Source organism: Mchenga conophoros, linkage group LG19, assembly GCF_057382185.1.
Source record: "Mchenga conophoros isolate Kocher_MC1m ecotype Shallow Benthic linkage group LG19, M_conophoros_male_GT1.1, whole genome shotgun sequence".
NCBI lineage: Eukaryota > Metazoa > Chordata > Actinopteri > Cichliformes > Cichlidae > Mchenga > Mchenga conophoros.
This window is the reverse complement of record NC_140544.1, coordinates 32,079,790-32,099,562: the sequence shown is the minus strand read 5'-3', so window position 1 is coordinate 32,099,562 and position 19,773 is coordinate 32,079,790. Positions and strand designations below refer to the sequence as shown.

General features: G+C 40.6%; 1 protein-coding gene and 1 pseudogene across 1 annotated transcript; one reads left to right on the top strand and one right to left on the bottom strand.

The window, feature by feature from the left end:
* Nucleotides 1-7,768: 7,768 nt before the first annotated feature.
* Nucleotides 7,769-12,342, top strand: LOC146552709 (neutral cholesterol ester hydrolase 1-like). The gene is made up of 5 exons (XM_085257763.1): nucleotides 7,769-7,909; nucleotides 9,131-9,386; nucleotides 9,574-9,643; nucleotides 9,771-9,942; nucleotides 11,450-12,342. Exons 1-5 carry the CDS (start codon nucleotides 7,769-7,771, stop codon nucleotides 12,068-12,070), a joined length of 1,260 nt encoding a protein of 419 aa, XP_085113889.1. The 3' UTR covers nucleotides 12,071-12,342.
* A 158-nt stretch (nucleotides 12,343-12,500) lies between these two features.
* On the bottom strand, nucleotides 12,501-14,251 carry LOC146552708 (uncharacterized; annotated as a pseudogene).
* Nucleotides 14,252-19,773: the final 5,522 nt, after the last annotated feature.

The following is a 19,773-nucleotide window of genomic DNA, read 5'->3' as shown; positions in this document are numbered from 1 at the left end:
TTGCATGTGCAGACTATTCTCTGTTTTCCATTTTTTGAAAATTTATTGCAGCTATATTCCTGTTTTGCACTGAAGGAGCCAATGGATTTGTGATAAATGAAATCATACCCACACCGTATTCCCCTGTGACTGAATGATCTGAAATGTTTGCAACGAATGAATGTGTTGCAGTTGCACTAAAAGTGTCTGAGGCATATGTGTTGCTTCAGTGATTTATAAAACTACTTTGTAAAAAAGATATTTTCTCAGGATTTGTGCATCTGTTTCATGTAGTTTGGATGCATTTACTTCAGCACCACTCCTTACCACTAAAACGAGAAAAAAGCCTTCTGTTGGCTTTTCTCAGAAATAGATAATAATAATGGATTGCATTTTTATATAACGCTTTTCGGGACCCTCAAAGCGCTTTACAATTCATTCACTCTCACATTCACACACTGGTGGAGGCAAGCTACAGTTGTAGCCACAGCTGCCCTGGGGCAGACTGACAGAAGCGAGGCTGCCATATCGCGCCATCGGCCCCTCTGGCCATCACCAGTAGGCGGCAAGGACACAACGGCTGAGACTCCGAGCCGGGGCTCGAACCGGCAACCTTCCGGTTACAAGACAAACTGCCAACTCTTTGAGCCGCGACTGCCCTTAGATGGATATAATTTATTTAATCTTATCATGTTTTCAACAATGGATCCAAAAGGGTTTGGGTAAAGGGCATCAAAATGTTGCATTCCATCACTCACACATGAAGGAATCTGTTTTGTATGAGTGCATGTAACTTGACCATTTAGGCCTTTACCCACTTTGAAGTCTTGTGTTCTCCATGAAATTCACTCAACTCATTCTCAGTTAGCCTTCGCCTTGAAGATAGAATAACACCTTGACTAAGAAAAGAAAAAAAAATAAGTGTCATCCTTGTGAGAGCTGCAACACACATCTAAAAAAGAGTCAGGAGGGAGAGGTGTAGAGGGATAAAAAGTAGAGGCAATGAGGGTGTTGACACATCCTGACAAAATGGAACAGGGAGTGTCACTCAGCACCTCATACACCAGCATAGATAAACTACAAATACGTGCTGCACATGAGAACTTGCCTTAAGGACAAGACACCTGGATCTGAGCTTCTGCTGAAAGCAACAGATGCCAGAAATACAGCGTCACATATAAAGCCAGGGACAGTGGGGTCACCCCAGCACATACATGCTACGTTCAGCTATTAATCATTATTACCAAGGAGAGTTTGAAAAAAAAAAAGATATTGCAGATATTTTACTCTGTGAGCCTACCTGTCTCCATATTACTTCTGGCCGTGTGTGTGTCTGTGTGTGTGTGTGTATGTGTGTCTGTGTGTGCTTATTATCAGCAAGCTTGCCAAACTCTCGGTCTCAGTTTGGGTCTTGTCTCCACGGGGAAACATTAGTAAAAAGGGAAGAGTTTTATTAGAGCGTTACAAGATACCAGTTGTCTAAACTGGCTCCCAGCTCTCGACCCAGACACCCCCTTCCTGTCTTTTAAGGCAGGCTCCTCAGCTTGTGTGCAGACATTCTGCAGCTTCTCAACATGTCAGGGTCTTTAGCTGCAGCTCCTGTTTCCAAATGTTCTCATCCTCGTATGTTAATTAGCTAATAGATTCCCCACAAGCCGCAACCGCAGACCTATGTGCCGATAAAAAGGCAATCGCTCACATATTTAATACCCGCATGCTGAAGGTGACCCCGGCCATATGTCTGGTTATCTGCAGGTTTATCTATGTATCTCCTCTGGTTGCTGCCTGCTGCATCACTCGCACCCTCTCACCACAACAACAGCTGCCTCTTGTCAACATCGCTCGGCAGCAGCTGAGAACGAGGGGAGGAGTGCAAAACCGCATTTAACAGCCTTGGTTCTGGCTAAGGGGAACGCAAGGCAGGGAGTGGGTGTGGGGGTTTCTTTAACAGAACATCAGGATCCCATTTAGACCAGAGACAGGCTCGTGGGAGTCTGATGGGGCGTTGGCTGGATATGGCAGGGAGGAAGTGGGAGGTCATGTGTGTGCTCATGTTGATCTGCATGTTCTAATGGTTGTTTAATCATAGATGCTATGTTAATCCCTGCTGCCTTGTTGCTCTGCTGTATTCTCTCTAATGTGGTTGCTTATATTCACCGCTGTTTCCATCAAAGAGCCATGCTGAGGTTTTTTGTTTGGTTGCACAGCTGCATTTCTCCTCTACATAACAGTACAGGGCTGTCCACATGCAGGTCTAGGTTAAAGGTCAGGGCTGAGCCATGCAGTTGCCCACATCAGTGTGACACTTGACCCTTGACTCATCTCTGCCCAGGACAGCTGCCAGCCTGATGCTTTTTCCAAACTGTGGGAAGCATAAATCGAGGAAACTGATGTGCTGTCTCCTGCTGACTGCAGTGGAAGGACTATACCATCTGCCTTCTTCGGTGCAAGATCCCCAGGAGACCAGGGGAAAACTTGAGTCTGACAGGAACAAGAAATGAGCTGGCTATTAATGGGTGGAAAGACTTGCTTGAAAATGAAAGGAGGGGGTCTGAGAAAAAAAAACGATGAGTAATTATAAACTAGAGTGAGTATCTAATCTCTTCTCCTCCAATTTAATAAATCAACAAATGCCTACCTGGCAGGGATCAGATGAACAATCATTTACAGTTTACTAAGATTTTAATTAAATCCTTAGTTCATAATTTTTGTGTGGCCATTTAATGCAGTACATTAAACTATGACTAAGACATAAGTGAAGTAAGAAATTAGTAAGGGAAAATGTTATTTTCATACAAAAATTACTTATGTTTGTTAACTTGTTAATGTGTTTTAAATACCTTTATATATGTGTTTGGATCTTGTTTAGGTATAAAAGCATATGAAGAAAAAAGTTTTCACAGTTTGTGGAAAAACTTACTATTTTCATAGCAATTCACAAAGTAAGTAGCACCCAAATACTGCTTATCAAATGCATTTATTTCAGGGATCAACAGCAAGTGTGTGAACATATCTATTAAAGCAGACGTATTTGCAGTTTACTGGTCTGGAGCATTCAGGTCGTGTGGTAGAGCAGGCCGTCTATGAAGGTAGGCAGTAGTTCTTGAGCAACATATTAAACCCTGACTTATCTCTGATGTATCTGTTGTGTGTTCATGTTAGATAAAAGTACTTAGGTATAGGTAAAAATACTATATAAATTTGTGTTTGATTGGAAGAATGACTAAAAAGTTTGAGTAGAGAGGTTCTGTATAAGTGACAGTCTACTACAATGCCACAGTCTTCCCAGCAAATTCATCCTAAGGTTGTAAGAGCTACTTCTCCGACTCTCCAGGGCTCAGTTAGCAAGTTCATGGCAATACAATTAGAAAAAGACTAAATACATATGGCTTGTTTGGAAGAGTTGCCAGAAGAAATCCTCTTCTCTCTAAGCAGATACCAGTCGCACAGTTTAGGTTTGCAAAGTTGCATTTGAGCAAACCACAAGACTTCTGAAAGAATATCCTTTGGACAGATATGACCAAGTGTTTGACAAGATGTTCTGCCATAAAGCATAGCACCATGAGTGGCAGAAACCAAACAGCATGTCAGCACAAACACCTCATACCAACTGTCAGGCACGGTGGTGGAGGGGTGATGATTTATTTTTCAGTCAAAGGACCTGTGCAGCTTGCAGTCCTTGAGTTGACCATGAACTTCTCTGAATACCAAAATATTCTAGAGTCAAATGTGAGTCCTTTTATCTGACGGTTAAAGCTTAGTCCATGTTGGGTCATGCAACACAATGGTGATCCCAAGCACACCAGCAAATCTACAAAGGAATGGCCTAAAATGATTCAAGTTGTTGCAATGGACTCTGCCAGTGAAAACTTCAACCTAACAGCAATGCTGTAGTAGGACCTTAAAACAAATAAATAAATGCCAGCAAACCTCAATGAACTGAAGCAACGCTGTAAAAGAAAAAAAAAGAGTGGTCAAAATTCCTCCACTAATATAGTACAATACAAAAAACTTCAAGTTATACACTCTCTAAAGGTGGTTCTGATATCTATCTATCTGCAGCAGGGATTGCAGCTGTTCCACATATACTCTTAAGCTACAACAATAATACCCAAGTAGCAGAACATGTCAAGAACCACGCTACTGCTTCATGTAGCTGAAAACCCAGATAAACCCAATTTCAAGACATGTGCCGATAAGAGCAGAAGCACAGCAACAGATGAATAATTATAATAAGAGATTGAAATGATTCCAGCGTTTCATCACCAGCAGAGCAAAATAATCAGTTATTCAGCCAATTAAGAACACTGTGTACTTGAATGCCTAATGTCAACGACAGCATGCCGCCCAACAAAAACACGAGCCTGCTGCTTCTGTTGCCATTCTTTCTGATATGACGCCTTACTTTGGGGAAGACATAATAACAACAGATTGTTGTTTGTCATTTCAGAAATAGTCTGTGTTGCAACTGAAGCATCGCGACCACCAACTGGCCCCATGACATTCCTAAATACCATACAATGACATTGCATGTAAGTGTGTTTGCCCAGTCACACACTTCATTGTTTCCTTATGTGAGATGATTGAAATTAAAAAGTATGGAAAGTTTTTTTTTAATGACAAATTAAAATGGGTTACTGTCTAAATATTTTTAAAGTTGTTCAACATCATTTCCTTTAAACTGCTTATAAACCTTTCCACTCGTGGCAGGTTACCCTGTTTGGAAATCCTCAGTTCTTATCGATCCATCCAAATTTCAGCTTTCATAGCAGATGATCTGACTTATCTTAGCAGAAAGAGCACAGGTGTCAACAATGACAGTTTCTCAGATACATGGAATTCAGTCTTCATTCACTGTAATGTTTGTTTGTCTCAAGAGAAACTGAAATACACTCCACCCAAGTTCAATGTGAAAAGAGCTATATTCAGAGAAATTCTGGTGTATTCCCTTGCTATAAATGAACGACACGACACGACACGACACGATACGATACGATACGATACGATACGATACGATACTTTATTGCCCGCTTGGGAAAATTTGTCATGAACTCAAGTGCTTTCACAGAAGCTGTTTATTTAGATTTTTTACCTGGATCCTGATGTTTTACTCATTACTGCAATGCACACATGCACACTCACAGAAACAGTTTTCAAATCCTACATATGTGTGTCCACTCACTTGTGTCATCCGGGTCCCTTCAGCATCACTGCTGAACTGTTTCTCTTTCTGGCATATCAAAGGGACAACATTCCTGATTTCAAACACACAGCCACATCCTGTAAATTGCAGGAGTGCTTAAGCCTCTTTTGAATCATGAAAGAAAACAAAAGTAGTGAAGTTAAAAATATCCTGTTCAAGATAATGCATGCATCTGTGCTTCAGACAGACTGAAAATCACTGCCTGCTCACTTTCTTAATATGAGTTTCAAGTACCTGTAACAGATTGCTTTAAAAACATCTCTGTTTTAAAACACAACTTGTTAAACAAAGCAATTCAATTTTAACTCCTACACTTTAAGTATATTAGATCCAGCGCTCAAGTACCATAATTTCTACACATATCTAAAGGCAATGTCAGACCCAGGCTGAGCAATGAGGCAGCATTGCCTGAAATGGAAAACCTCAATTTCTGCCTCGTGCATTTAGTCTTGTTATATGACCATAAGTGTAATTCCAGTCAGTGACATGAGAGAGGGGCCCTCTCTCTGCCCTCCATACCACAGACTGGTGGGAGACGCCAAGCCAACACACAGGAGGGAGGAAGGGGGCAGTAAAAGGGAATTTTAATGTACACGCTTTATACCACACACGTTTGTGTGCACGCACACACACACACACACACACACACACATACACACACAAAAGTGCATATGTCACACATACAATTTAAGCTTTCTGCTGACACTCTCATTCAGAGGGATTTTTGAAAAGTAAGCAAGCGTGGCATCTGTGTCTGGCTTAAGTGTTCTTTTGAGTGTGAAACACTGACACCGCAGGATTTAGGATGTCAAGATGACTGCAAAAAAAGTCCATCACAAGTAACAGTAGAAGCATTTACACTTAACTAGGTGCAAAGGTATCAAATTACCATGATGTGCAAAAAAAATATATATGCAACTGATTTTGCTGTATAATCTGCTTTCTGCTGCTCATCCATATCTTTGGCGTGATGGTTCAACGAAATCTGCATTAAAAGCATCACATTTTGTGCTCTGGCTATACCTTCCGTTAGGCAGGCTTGTAAAGCACAGATGAAGCGGTTTGCATAAGGTAGTGATTTCATTATGCACCAGTTGCTCAAATTATCATTTGGAACAAAAACATGTGTACAATGTGAGAAAGAGGTCATAATTAGCACTGTAGAATGAAAATATAGTGAGGCAATAAAACCACAACCTGTCGTTTTCTCAATTTGCTCCGACAGCGTGTTAATTAATGAGCTTTGGAGGAACAAGCAGGCTGATCTACTGTGTCCCTGTTTACTAATCAGCTTTCCTGTATCACCTCCTGCAGCCACCTTGTCAACCCCACGCTGGTCCTCCAAGAGACTAAGCTGACACGGTCAGGTGGTCTTGCTACTATGTTTTGGAAAATCAGCTCAGCGCAGAGGTCAGATCCTCATCATCATGATGTTTGTTTACATTCTCACACCGGGCCACCAGGGACAGACAGTGGCCATTTAAAATTAAACCATGGGAAGAGACAGAGTTATATAGCACAGAAAGAGAAAGTGAGACAGGAGAAGACGCTTTCCCCAATCTGCAATGAAGTCTGCGGCACTGTTGACTGTACTGGGCCTTTCTGGCAATCTGATGCAGATTTAGCTGCACCCTAGGTATTCTAAGATTCATACCAACTTAAACATAATTGCACCACTAATACCTTCCAGTGAGACTTTGGTCTAACACTGATGTCTGCAGATAAAAAGGCATCAATAATCAGCGAGAAAGGAGCTCCTAGTTTGAACAGGAACATGACTCCACCCCAAACTGCAAATCCTCCCTTTCCAAATCCAAAAGGAATTTAAAAAAAAAAAAACATCTCAAGGATTAACACTGAGTTTCCTGAAGAAAAGCATTTAGTTCTTTTTGCTATTTTCTCTTTTCGGTTTCCGTCTAGTTGGTTTGATTAGGCCTAAAATACAGAAGCAATTCATATAATACCATTCTGTTTGTCATCCTTTAAAATGTGATTCCAAAATCTGCCCACACTAATCTAATGTCTAATGGACTGCAGCTCCATTGTGCCTCTCGGTGGTTACAAACATGTAATACAACTTACACACGCATACAGCTGTTCAAAACAAACCCTCCCACTTCCCAGATGCCCATTCGCTGCTGTTTTCACCCAGCTTTCAAAATAAAAGCCCTAATCCAGTCATGCAAATCGCGCAATAAAAATACTGTGATGCCTTATTTTTACTAGGGTATTTTTACCTCAATGTATTTGTTTTGTTTTGTTGTTGTTGTTTTTTTAGTTTATTTGTTTTATTTTTCATACGACCTGCCTGCATATGACCAGATGAACCACGGCTATTTCATGTTTTCCAATTTCAAAGTTATGTGACTAAAATAGATTTATTCAAAACGTTTTATTTTTAAAAGAAACGTCACTTTCAAAATGTAGGTTTATTTTGAAGATTTCCAGCGGAAGTGCTTAATTGCCCACGTATTCTGGTGCCAAGCGCCAGTGACAAATTAAGAATCAGACAGCTTGAAGCGGCGGGGTCTGTCTCAGTCTTCCGCCCAGTCAGTAACTGAAGAAACATCATCCCACAGCTGCGAGATGAGGCTACTGTCACTCCTGCTTACTGTGTCATTAACGCTGGCACTTGCTTATTATATTTACATCCCGATCCCTGATGCCATTCAGCAGCCGTGGAAGTTGATGATACTGGATGCCTATTTAAGGACAGCATTTCATGTGGTAAGAGAGTAGATATTTTCACTAGGAAGAAAAGCTGGTGCACGTAAGGCATCAAAAAGAGACGAATGAGAAGGATCGCATTAGACAGAATCTTGACTTTTCTATGTGCAAAGTTTTAATTAAATGTGTTATTACAGGTTGGCTGCATGCACTGTGTCTTTGAAAAGCTTGCATTATTAAAAACATGCTCTGAACAAAACATAGTCAAACACAGACTTGGACTTTGAACCTTGTGTTTATTTAGAGGGGGGAAAAAGGTACCATCTTTCTTTGCTAGAATATGACGTTTGGTGTTGATATTCAGTGTAACAGTGCAAAATGATATGCTGTTGAAATAAATACGGATGTCATGGATTCAAGGTATCTATAGTCCAGTTTTTAGTTTTACTGGATGACCAGATATCCAGAGGACTTTTCATGCTTGTGTCATGAAATCTGATTTCACAGCAGGGTTGAAATGCACCAAGTCTGTGAAAGAGCTCATTTAGTAATCCCACTGTGTGATTTCAAAAGTTATTGAGACTTTTATTTTGGGGCTGTGAGAGGATCATGAACTTTGCACCCTCACCTGTGTTCTACATTTTGAAAATGGCAGACAATAGATGGCTAGATTATTAACACGCTGGCCGAGACTAATCCTCAGAGCGAGAGTTTACTAAAAATCTGGATTTATTGTGGTTTTTTTTGTGTTATTTTAAGATTTAAAACAGTCATTATTATCTAGTTTGAGGACACTGTTTAAGAAAACATCACTAATATTAATTTTGCATTGCTTCATTGTTTCTACAGCAGACGTTATGCACAAGAACGTGCTCAAGTGTGACTGATATTGTTAAATAGTTTTAAAACCCACTAGTGAACAGTGTGCTGATGCATAACAGAAACTGACTTTATCCTTCATTAGAGTGAAAATGTGATATCTGCACATGTGACAGTGCAACAGTGTCTTCAGCACTGCTGTTGTGACACTCTAAGTGAGGGAAAGGGCAGACATATCAGTAATGCATAGTGTAGGAGGAGAAAGGTGACTGTGAGAAATTGTGTCTCAAAATCCTGCCAAGAGATGACTACATTTTTGCCTTTTGCCAAATTCCCTATGACTTTCTGTTGTTTCCACTAATTTCCTTTCAATCTATGTATTCAATTCTTAATGTGTGTCCTGAAACAAACAAGTACCAATCAAGGGGTTTGAGCTGGAGTTTGGTTTACTCTTGTCTTCAGGCCTCTTTGAAGCAATGGCTGGGATTTGACCATCACACTAGATCTTTCAGGCAGTTCACATTTGGCTTTGAAGGGATATTAAAGGAATTTCTGAGTACTGAGTCCAGTGCAGGGGCCGTTCCAGGTGTGAAGGTCAGTGACATCTCTTTCGCTGGCATCCCAGTGCGAGTTTACGAGCCCCCGGCTGGAGGGGAGGGTCATCTGAGGAGAGGGTTGATGTATTTCCACGGAGGTGGCTGGGCCCTCGGCACCACCAGTGAGTCTCTAACTGCTTTCTCTAGTTAGAAATAAAAATAATATGCCTACTTTAAACAGAATCATAGACTTTGAGACATTACTTGTGATAATTATAGCTGTCTTTGCTTTTTAGGTGCAAAGTTTCTTAAGTGTCAATAACACAATAGGCATATATCTAACCGTCTCTCACTCTTTCAATTCCTCAGAGAAGGGGCCATATGATATTACCAACCGAATGGTGTCAGATGAGCTGAATACTGTTGTGGTCTCTGTTGAGTAAGTGTGTTTCCTCTTGCAAAACTGTAGTCTCCATTCACAACATCAGTGGAGTGTCCCTTTAATTATATACTCCAAAGCTTTCTAAACCTCTAGTAAATTACATCTGAACCCTCTGTGTGTGTAGGTATCGTCTGTATCCAGATGTGCACTTTCCAGTGCCATATTTAGACTGTATTGCTGCTGCCAAACACTTCTTGTCTCCAGAGGTTCTTGCCAAGTATTCTATTGACCCAGATCGTGTGGCTGTGGCAGGTGACAGCGCTGGAGGAAACCTTGCTGCTGCAGTTGCTCAGGAGGTAAAGGCAGAGGCTATTTTCTGCATGGATGCGACAATTCGTATATCAAGCTCAAATGCCAAATGTTTTAATTCATAAAATGCCTTCCACGACTGCTAGTATAATGCTCTGGATCATGACATATATCCTGATTTCTTTGTTTTTCCATATTTGTCATTCTTAGATGTTTTAAGTGATCAGACAGTTTTTAATACTAGACAAAAATAACCCAAGGTAATACAAAATGCAGTTTATGAATCATGATTTTAATTTATTAAGGGAAAAAGTTGCTGTGGAGGAATTTTGTCTCACTCTTCTTTGCAGCATTGTTTTTGAATGGTTTTCAAACATGAACAGCTTGGTTAAGTTCATGCCAAAGCATCTCAATTGGATTTAAGTCGACCAGGCTGATGCAAAACCCTAATTTTTTGAGCCATTCAGAGGTGAACTTGCTGGTGTGTTCAAGATCATTGTCATGCTGTAAAGCTAAGTGAACTTGAGCTTCAGTACACAAACTGATCCTGGCAGAGAACAGAATTCATGGTTCCATCAGTTATGGCAGTCATCCAGGTCCTGAAGCAGCAAAGCAGCCCTTTTGCTCAGTGTTATTGTTGAATCATGAACTCTGACCTTAACTGAGACAAGTGAGGCTCGCAGGGCATTGGATGTTGTTCTGGTTATTTTGTGACCTCCTGAATGAGTTGTCGATACACTATTCGAGTAATTTTGGTAAGCTGTCCACTCCTTTTAAGGCTCACCATTAATATAATAATGGATCTCACAATGGTTTGCTGGAACACCAAAGAATTAGAAATGGCTTCAAAACCCTTCACCTCAGACAGGTTCTGTTAAAGTAATTTCGTCTGATTCAACAGGTCTGGCAGCCGAGTGTGGCTGGTGAAATTGAACTCAGCTTTCTATAAAAAGTTATCCATGATATTTAATTAATTATTTAACAAGGGAGGAGCATTGGTTTTTCACACAGAACTAGTTGAAAACAGGATGTGTGCACATGCTATTTCACAGCACTGTAAATTAGTTGCATTGCAAAGCTATCTTTACAAAGCTGTTATTTCCACACCATGTCTTGTCTTTCTCCCCTCACTGCAACCGGTCGCAGCAGATGGCCGCCCCTCTCTGAGTCTGGTTCAGCTGGAGATTCCTTTCTGTTAAAAGGGAGTTTTTCCTTCCCACTGTCGCCAAAGTGCTTGGTCATAGGGGGTCATATGATTGTTGTTTTTTTTCCTGTATGTATTATTGTAGGGTCTACCTTACAATATAAAGTGCCTTGAGGCGAATAAATAAACAAAATGAATTGAATTGAACTACCTGGCTCTAATATGCAACATGACAAAAAAAAGTCCAACACCACATTGTTGTTGGTTGTAATTTAGAGTTGAAAGAAAGAAGAAAAACACACGTTCATCTTGCTGTAAGGAAAAGGAGAGAACCAACCATTTGACATCACCACACAGTCTGCATTGCAATGTACACAGCCATTACTCATATTGTGTGTTTGTTTTTTCAGATTTCTGTAGATGACAGCATGAGTGTGAAATTCAGTGTCCAGGCTTTGATCTATCCAGTGCTCCAGGCTTTGGATTTCAATACACCCTCCTATTTGCAGAACCAATATATCCCCGTCCTTTACCGGACCAGCATGATCCAGTTCTGGCTGCAGTATCTGAACATTGACCTCTCTCTTATGCCCGAGTTTTTAGTGAACAACCACAGCGCTTTGCAACACTCTTCACTCACCCCAGAGCTGAGGTCAAGACTTGACTGGAATGTGCTACTTACTCAGAAGTACAAGAAGAACTACAAGCCTGTTATTGTGGAAAAGGGATCTGAGGGGTTTCTGAAGAGGGTGCCAGGCCTGCTTGATGTGCGAGCGGTACCACTGCTGGCTGGGCCAGAAGTGTTGGCAAAATGCCCTCGTGCATATATTCTAACATGTGAGCATGACGTGTTGAGGGATGATGGGCTGATGTATGTTCGCCGCTTACAGGATGCAGGGGTCGCTGTTACCAGCGACCACTATGAGGATGGCTTCCATGGATGTTTCAGTTTAACATCCTGGCCACTTGAATTTGACGTTGGGAAGAAGGCACTCAGGGGTTACCTCAGCTGGCTGCAGAACAACCTGTAGAAGTGTGTATGTGTGTTTTTGCAAGTGAGTAATGGTTGGAAGCCCTTGTCTTTGTGAATCACAGGCTTGGCTGAAGGCCTAGTAAATGTACTCTTTGTTTAAAAATCTGACATCTAAGCTCAGGGCCCTTGTGTACCTGCACACGCTCAATACATGTGAAGGTTTTGTGATACTTAGAACCAGTCTAATCTGCAGGCAACATCAGCATAGCTAACACTGTGACCAACTAATAAAGATACTTTATAAAGTCATTAAAGTGCTTTGACAGCCAATAGCTTTGCTTAAATGGATTCATTCATCGCCTGTTTCCAATACGAAGGATCGTGCATGTGCTGTTTTGTAGCGACACAAAAAACACATGAGTAATAAATGTCACAAGATCTTTTTACAGTTTTTCTCGATTGCTAAAACACATTTCTTGAAACTACGCCTCATATCCTCACAACAGTAAACACAAATCCATAACCTCTCACTCAATTCCCCAAACATCCTATTTCCAGGTCAAAATGAAGCTCTACACCCAAAACTATTCACTCCTGCTGAAAAACCAAACTTTGCCCTCAGACATCAAACACAAGCCCTCAAAAACACACACACTACAACAGAGTTTTGCACACTGGTACAATTAATTCAAAACAATAGTTCCAAAACAATTAGGTTGCTTATGGTTCTCCCCTTCAAAACCCTTGTCACATGATAAACACAAAAGACGCAACCAATGTATGTACAGTGGCACATTGTCATTCATGTACTATACAGTACAACACACACCAGAAACATTATCCCACCTCAGCATCTTGTCTTTGGTCTGGGTCAGGCCAGAGAATCTCATCCACATCACAGGCTATATTGGCCCCAGCCAGGCAGCGGGGGTAAAATCCTCTTGCATGCCTGATCCACCCCTGGCATGCATCTACTGATATGTCTAGGCAGGCCTCTTCCATGGCCTGAAGGAGGTGAACACGGACATAAGGTTCTCGGTCATACACTTTCCACCGCCATGCCGAAAATAACTCCTCTATCGGGTTTAGAAAGGGAGAGTATGCAGGCAGAAAGATATTAGAAAACCTTGGGTTATTGGTAAACCAGTCACGAACCAGAGCAGCGCGATGGAAGCTGACGTTATCCCACACAACAACGTAGTGAGGCTGCTCTGGCTGTGCTGGTTCCCTGTAGTCCAGCTGGAACATATGTTGTCTTAAACCATCAAGAAAAGCAAGGAGAAGCATAGTGTTATAGGGTCCTAGTACGGCATGGTGGTGGAGTACCCCTCGTTGGCTGATGGCTGCGCACATAGTGACATTCCCCCCACGCTGACCAGGGACATTTACAATAGCCCGATGGCCAATTATGTTCCTCCCCCTTTTCCTTCTTTTGGTCAGGTTAAAACCTGCCTCATCCACAAAGATTATTTCATGGGGAACAGGCCGTCCTTCAATCTCAAAGATTCTCTGCAAAACACATAACACAGTAGAGTCAATCGGTACCCTGAACCACAGTTCAAGAGTGCTGAAATGGCAGCATAAACTGCCATGCTGTGATGGTACACAATACTTTATACAGTATCAAAACTCATACCTGAACATATTCCACACGTTGGTTCTTCACTCTGTCAGAGTTTCGTTCGAAAGGGACTCGGTATGCCTGTTTCATCCGGAATTGATTCTTTCGGAGGATGCGGTCAATTGTGGAGAGGCTGATGGCATTTATGCCTCGAAAAAGATGATCATCCTCAATCACTCTCCTTTGAATCTCTCGCAGGCGGATTACATTATTTGCAATTACCATGTTTACAAGTTCCCTCTCTTGCTCCTCCGACAAAAGCCTTAACCTGCCTCCACCAGGTGGTCGTCTCTGTGTCCTACAAAAATAGAAGCACTCATTACTGTAACTGTCACACATTCATTTTACAGGAAAATAATGGAAACATACTGAAACTCAAGACACATAAGTTCAGTAACTTACAAGTTACTGTACAAAGCAGTCTTACTGCAAGTACACCTACCTGTTTTCCTCCCTGAAGGTTCTGATGATGGAGGCAACAGTGAAGCGACTCAAATTTGGTTGTACTCGTTGCCCAGCCTCCCTCATAGTCATCCCATGGACAAGGACATGGTCAACTAAAGTGGCTCGAATTTCATCCGAGACTGACTGTCTTCGTGCCCTTGCTCTTCCCCTTCCTTGTCGCCGTCGTTCTCCACCTCCACCTCCTTCACCACGTCCTCCTCCACCTCTCCCTCCTCCTCCACCACCTTCCTGTTGTCCTAGACCACCTCCTCCTCCTCTTCCACCACGTCCTCCTCTTTCACCATGTCCTCTTCCTCCACCACGTCCTCCTCCTTCACCACGTCCTCCTCTTTCACCATGTCCTCTTCCTCCACCACGTCCTCCTCCTTCACCACGTCCTCCTCTTTCACCATGTCCTCTTTCTCCACCACGTCCTCTTCCTTTGCATCTCTTTGGATCCATTGTTTCAAACCTGAATGAGCTGACTTTGGCCCTTTTATCTATCCATCGCAGGTTCTGATTGGTGTGTGCTAAATTTTGACTCCTAGTGTTTCCACCTGGTTAATTGTGTGCTAATTGAGCTCAAGCTATGCTGACTTAAGTTAACATTATTGCATGCTAGTGCTTTCTAAATGACTACATGGTGTAAGCACTGTAAAATGTAGGGATTTGTGTGTAGAGTTTTGCAGTAACAGTTCACCAAATTTGAGTCATGTGTCAAAGCAGGGAATAGTGTTTATAGTTCAGGGAAATGGGTGTGCTTTTTGACCAATAGCGTTACGGTTTTGAAATTTTAGTTTAGAGGCCTGGTTATAGTGTTTAAGCAATCGAGAAAAACTGTAATTTATACTCCACTATTAAAACAAAAGCATCACAAGTTAGGCCCCAAAGTCGAAAACAATCATTTGAATTGTGGTGTTTTTTTCCCCTCTCACTAAAACAGCTGAGGTCAGGTCAGCAGTTTCAGCAGTGCTCAGTATTTTACCCTGTTGGCTGGTATACAGTAGATCTGCCGCTTTTATTCATATTGCAGTTGCTCAATGACTATCAAAGTGACTGCCATGAATTTTTTTAAACTGTCATGCACCCCAAAGGATAAAAATTAGTCTGGCAATTTTATGGGGTTTACTTTTTGGGTTTTGAATGAACTGTCTCCTTAAATATTAATATTTAAGGTATTTTGTATAGACGGTCATGTTCCCTCACAATACTTTATAATAACAATGCTATATTTAGATTTTGTATCATCACCATAACCAAATAAATTTGTAGAATCCTACATGTTTGGGGTCAGATACCTGCAAAGCTAACAAAATTCTAGCCTCAGTTGTATTTTATACCAAATTTGAAATCTGAGCATTTCACTGTATTCATCTGAAGAATGAATCTGATCTGATCGTGCATATTAGCCTGCTTGCATAGTATTAAGTTCAAAGCAAAGCTGTATCTAAGTAGCAAGGTATTCAGTAGATATTCACTGCCTTTCTTGAGTTCAGCTTGCACCATAAGAACACAATGTCTAACATGTTCTGGCTCTTGACAATCGCTAACAAAATGCACATTTCCTTTTAGTCTGATGACTGTTTATTTTTACACTCATCTTCCTGTATTTTTACAGTAATTCATTGGTTTTATATAAATGACTGAAAGGTATTTTGTTTGCCTGTCAGAAGCAGTTAACCGAAAGCAGCTGCATGTATGCCAGGTGCAGGGATAGCATCACGATCCTGACCAGATTGTTGTATATAAAATGCATTTGCAGGCTTCGAGTTCCAATTTTCTCCTTCTTTTAAACCTTTTTTCTTTTTTAAATTAAAGCTCACAGCTACAGCATACATCATCAGCCTGTGATGTGCAATAAATACAGTATGATTTTGGTGCATTTTCCTTCCATGTGTCTCATTATTCACATTTGTTGTTTTTCTGGATGACTTAATGTTCAGCTTGAGTTACATAAGTTTTGATCATTGGACTGAACTGCACTGATTATTGCAGAAAACCAAAACAAATATATATATATATATATTAAAAAAAAAACTTCTCTGTTGAACATGGGGCATTATCAGGTTGACTAAATGTACTCATTGTGTTTCCTTTTGCCAAAACTATAAGCTGGAAATCACAAATATTATGTGAATGGTCAACCAGTCTACATACTCATATAATATTCTGTACTTTAAGAGATAGCCTCGCCCTGCCACAGACTGGCGATCTGTCCAGGGTGTACCCTGCTTCTGGGATAGACTAAGGTTCGTGGATGTCCTTTTTCCCCCTGCCTGGCAGCTGCATCTTCAGCATTCTTTGCCCCATTTATCCACTATCCCTCCTCTACATATCTCCAGACCATCTCAGCCTTGCCTCTCTTACTTTGTCTCCAGACTGAACCTCAGATGTTCCTCTGACATACTAACCTCTAATCCTGTCCCTCCAGCGAAATCTTAAAATCTCTCTGCCTCTTGCTCCATCTCTTGTCTGGATCCACGTGTCTGATTTGGGAAAGATTTTATACTAGACGCCGCTCGTGACATAGCCTCTTCATTTATCCAGACGTGCGATTAATACAAGGAGTAAGACGGCCTATGCATGCATCTTAATTAGTTTCAAGAGAACTGAGTGAATATTTTGGGTGGCCACACAAATAATTTGTTACAGCCCTAATAATCAGTGTGATCCTGCCCCCTGCTGGACTACAAGACTATCTTTCTCTTCTGTAGTAGCACCCATTTAACATGATGTTACTCATTTGTTTTGTCTGATGACAATTTTTTTTAAAAGGAAAATGGCATTGCTGAATAAATTTTGACCATAAACTGCAAAAACATTAATTGAATAAAATCATCTGGATTTGAACTTCAAATACCTCAAATGGAACCTACTAGTTAATACTGAGGGAAAAAACATCTGTCTCTCTGTGAGGAATACATGGTGTTATAAAACTGTGACAGTTATGAGAAAAATGGGGCAAAGCTCTGAAGCAAAGCTTAGACTTATAGATTTAAAGGACACTCCATCTACTCCCTTCTGCACTCTACTTGTCTTGTCCCTCCCCTGAGGCTTCTCCTCCCTGCGTTCCTCTCAGTGAAGTCATGGAATCTCCCTAAATTCCCATCTGAGGACTACAGCTGCTCAGAAAACAAAGTGTCGAACAATGCATCGAGACACCAGTGATTTAGCTGGCTTCCGTAGAAAGGTGTTTCCCCTCACAAGAACCTACTGCATCTAAATATAAGAACAAAGACACAGAGCTGATACACAGATTAACATGCAATTCACTATCACTATGACTATAAATGAGTGTAAGGGTTACGATCAAATATCTTTTAAATTTGGTTACTAAGAAAGGATATATGATAAATGCTATATGCTTTTCCATTATAGTAAATCTCTTAAATTAGCAAAACAGTAAATACAAGTAAAGTCCCTGATTTAACCTTTACCGTTGGGTAGTATATAATAAAATATACCAGTAATTAATTACATCCAAATGAGCAAATTAATTAATTATACAGCAACAAATGTCATATAAAGAACTGACTAAAAATACAATAGTTGAAGTGTAACTTATATAAATTAGGTTAGTAAGTACAAGTATATATAAATATACATCTTCCACATGATCATTAATTGTTGAGCTTTTCCGAAGTAGAAAATTAACTGACAAACATTTACATGATCAGATAAAGCAAGTTCCTTGTTCATATGCCTTGAATATTAATATAAGCATAAATATAGCATATAATACATATATAAATACACCAAATAAGCAATTAAATATACTCATTAATGAGATATAGCAGCCAAATGTCACAGTATTTCAGCTATTGTCAGTCGATTGCACAGTGATTAGTTGTTATTACTGTTTGGTTTGTGCAAACTCTACTGCTTAGTTGTCCCCACCAACAACACTAAAAGACCAGGAAGACAGCTTAAGTGGATTATTGCTGAATTCTTTCGTTGGTTAAGAAAAACTCCTTACCACAGTCTAACCAAGTCAGGATCACGCTGGAGCAAGTAGATGTATCATTGTCCAAGTCTACACTCAAGAGTTACCTTCATGAATAGAAATACAAAGAGATCACAAGAAGGTGAAACTACTGATTACACTCATTGAAGAAAACGGGCATATTTCCCACAATGTCTGACTATTCCTTTAGGCATCGAATTGCTAGAGGATTAAAGCTAGCCAAGACCTGCATGAGAAAATAGCTGACACAGGTCAAAGGTCACCAAATGTCTCAAGGTAAGGAGAAGAAATAACAATAAGACAAATGGAAAAAGGCTGATAAAAATGCATGTTTAAATGCATGTTTGCTGTTGAAGTTTTGACAGGTATGTCTCTCAGGGTGTCGTCTGGCTTGCCTGAGGCCAAATAGTCTTCAGGTATCACTCACCGTTTCCATTCATTCTCTCTGACAAGCCTGGGAATCACATTAGTCTTTACTCTGCCTTCCGCATTTTTGATATTTTAATCTCTGCTGCGATCCTCATTTAAACTTCTGAGTATATTTGAATGTACTTTGGTGCTGCCTGCTTTAGTCAACCTGCTGGGAAATATTCAGTGATGTGCAAACGTGTGAAGATTAAAGTTACATGCGTGCGGCTTTGAATGGGCTTTGCATGCTTTCCCTCAGCGTTTGATTGTTGGGAGGGTCACTCACATCCTGGAGCTGTGAACTCCTTCAGCCCCACTTTCACTTCCTGACACTGACAATAGAGCAAGGGTTAGAGGTGATGGAATGAAAGCACGGGAACTACTCAAGGTTAAATTCTCCCGATTAAATCACTCCCCTGTGACAAATACTATGTGGGTACGCAGAAGCCCTAAAAATGGCAGGTCATTCAGCACTAATCAAATAGAAGTCTCTCAGATCACCACACAATAGCAGGAAGGAGATTACTTTCAGATGCTGATGATCTGCTACCTGCGCAGTACTTCTATCCAAAACTATCTCACAGTGTTAGCCTATTGCTGCTTTGATTTGCTTTGCACAGTCTCTTACTTGCGACACATGTGACATACAGCACATGTTTTAACAATAACCGCTTTATTTCCTTCATCAAGCAACACGCAAGCAAGGCCAAGAGGATAACTGCAAACCAAGGTTCCTTAACTGACTTCACCTGCAGCTGTTTAACAGTTAGACACCAAGATAACTTATTTCTATCATAAAAGAGAGACAAAACAAAATTGCTTCATGGCTACATAAACCACAATACATGTTACGGCTGACTGTTTCCAGGGCCTTCATGTTGTCCTCGATTATCCCCACATTTGGGGAATTAAGTTGTAAAAATGCACTGATTAGTTGCTTCTTGGACACAGTGACAGATTTATTGAGTTGTGAAATATGGGTGAAGTTGAGGACACTGGGATTAAATGTCGTAAAGCTATTCTGAGTCATGCAAAGAAAGAATTTTTAGGCTCTATTTTGAACTAATTCAAGATTGCATATAGTTTTATATGGTTTAAGCATATACATACTTTTCTGTCTGTGATTGTGACCTTCTTTATTATATCATAATATAACAGTACGTGACTTTATTAGTAGCAAAAAAAAAATGTTTGAAGTGGGACAAAAAGGAGATTTTATTGAAAAAAGGAAGCAAGTTTTGACATTTCCGACACTGACTGAAGGCATCCTAAAGTTGCATGTGCAGCAGCTCCCTGCCCCTTTCTATCTAATAACAGTGACATC

Coding starts and splice junctions, on each gene's coding strand:
- LOC146552709 (XM_085257763.1), top strand. CDS start 7,769: ATGAGGCTACTGTCACTCCTGCTTACTGTGTCATTAACGCTGGCACTT. Junction 7,910..9,130: donor TAAGGACAGCATTTCATGTG/GTAAGAGAGTAG, acceptor TCTTGTCTTCAG/GCCTCTTTGAAGCAATGGCT. Junction 9,387..9,573: donor CTGGGCCCTCGGCACCACCA/GTGAGTCTCTAA, acceptor TCAATTCCTCAG/AGAAGGGGCCATATGATATT.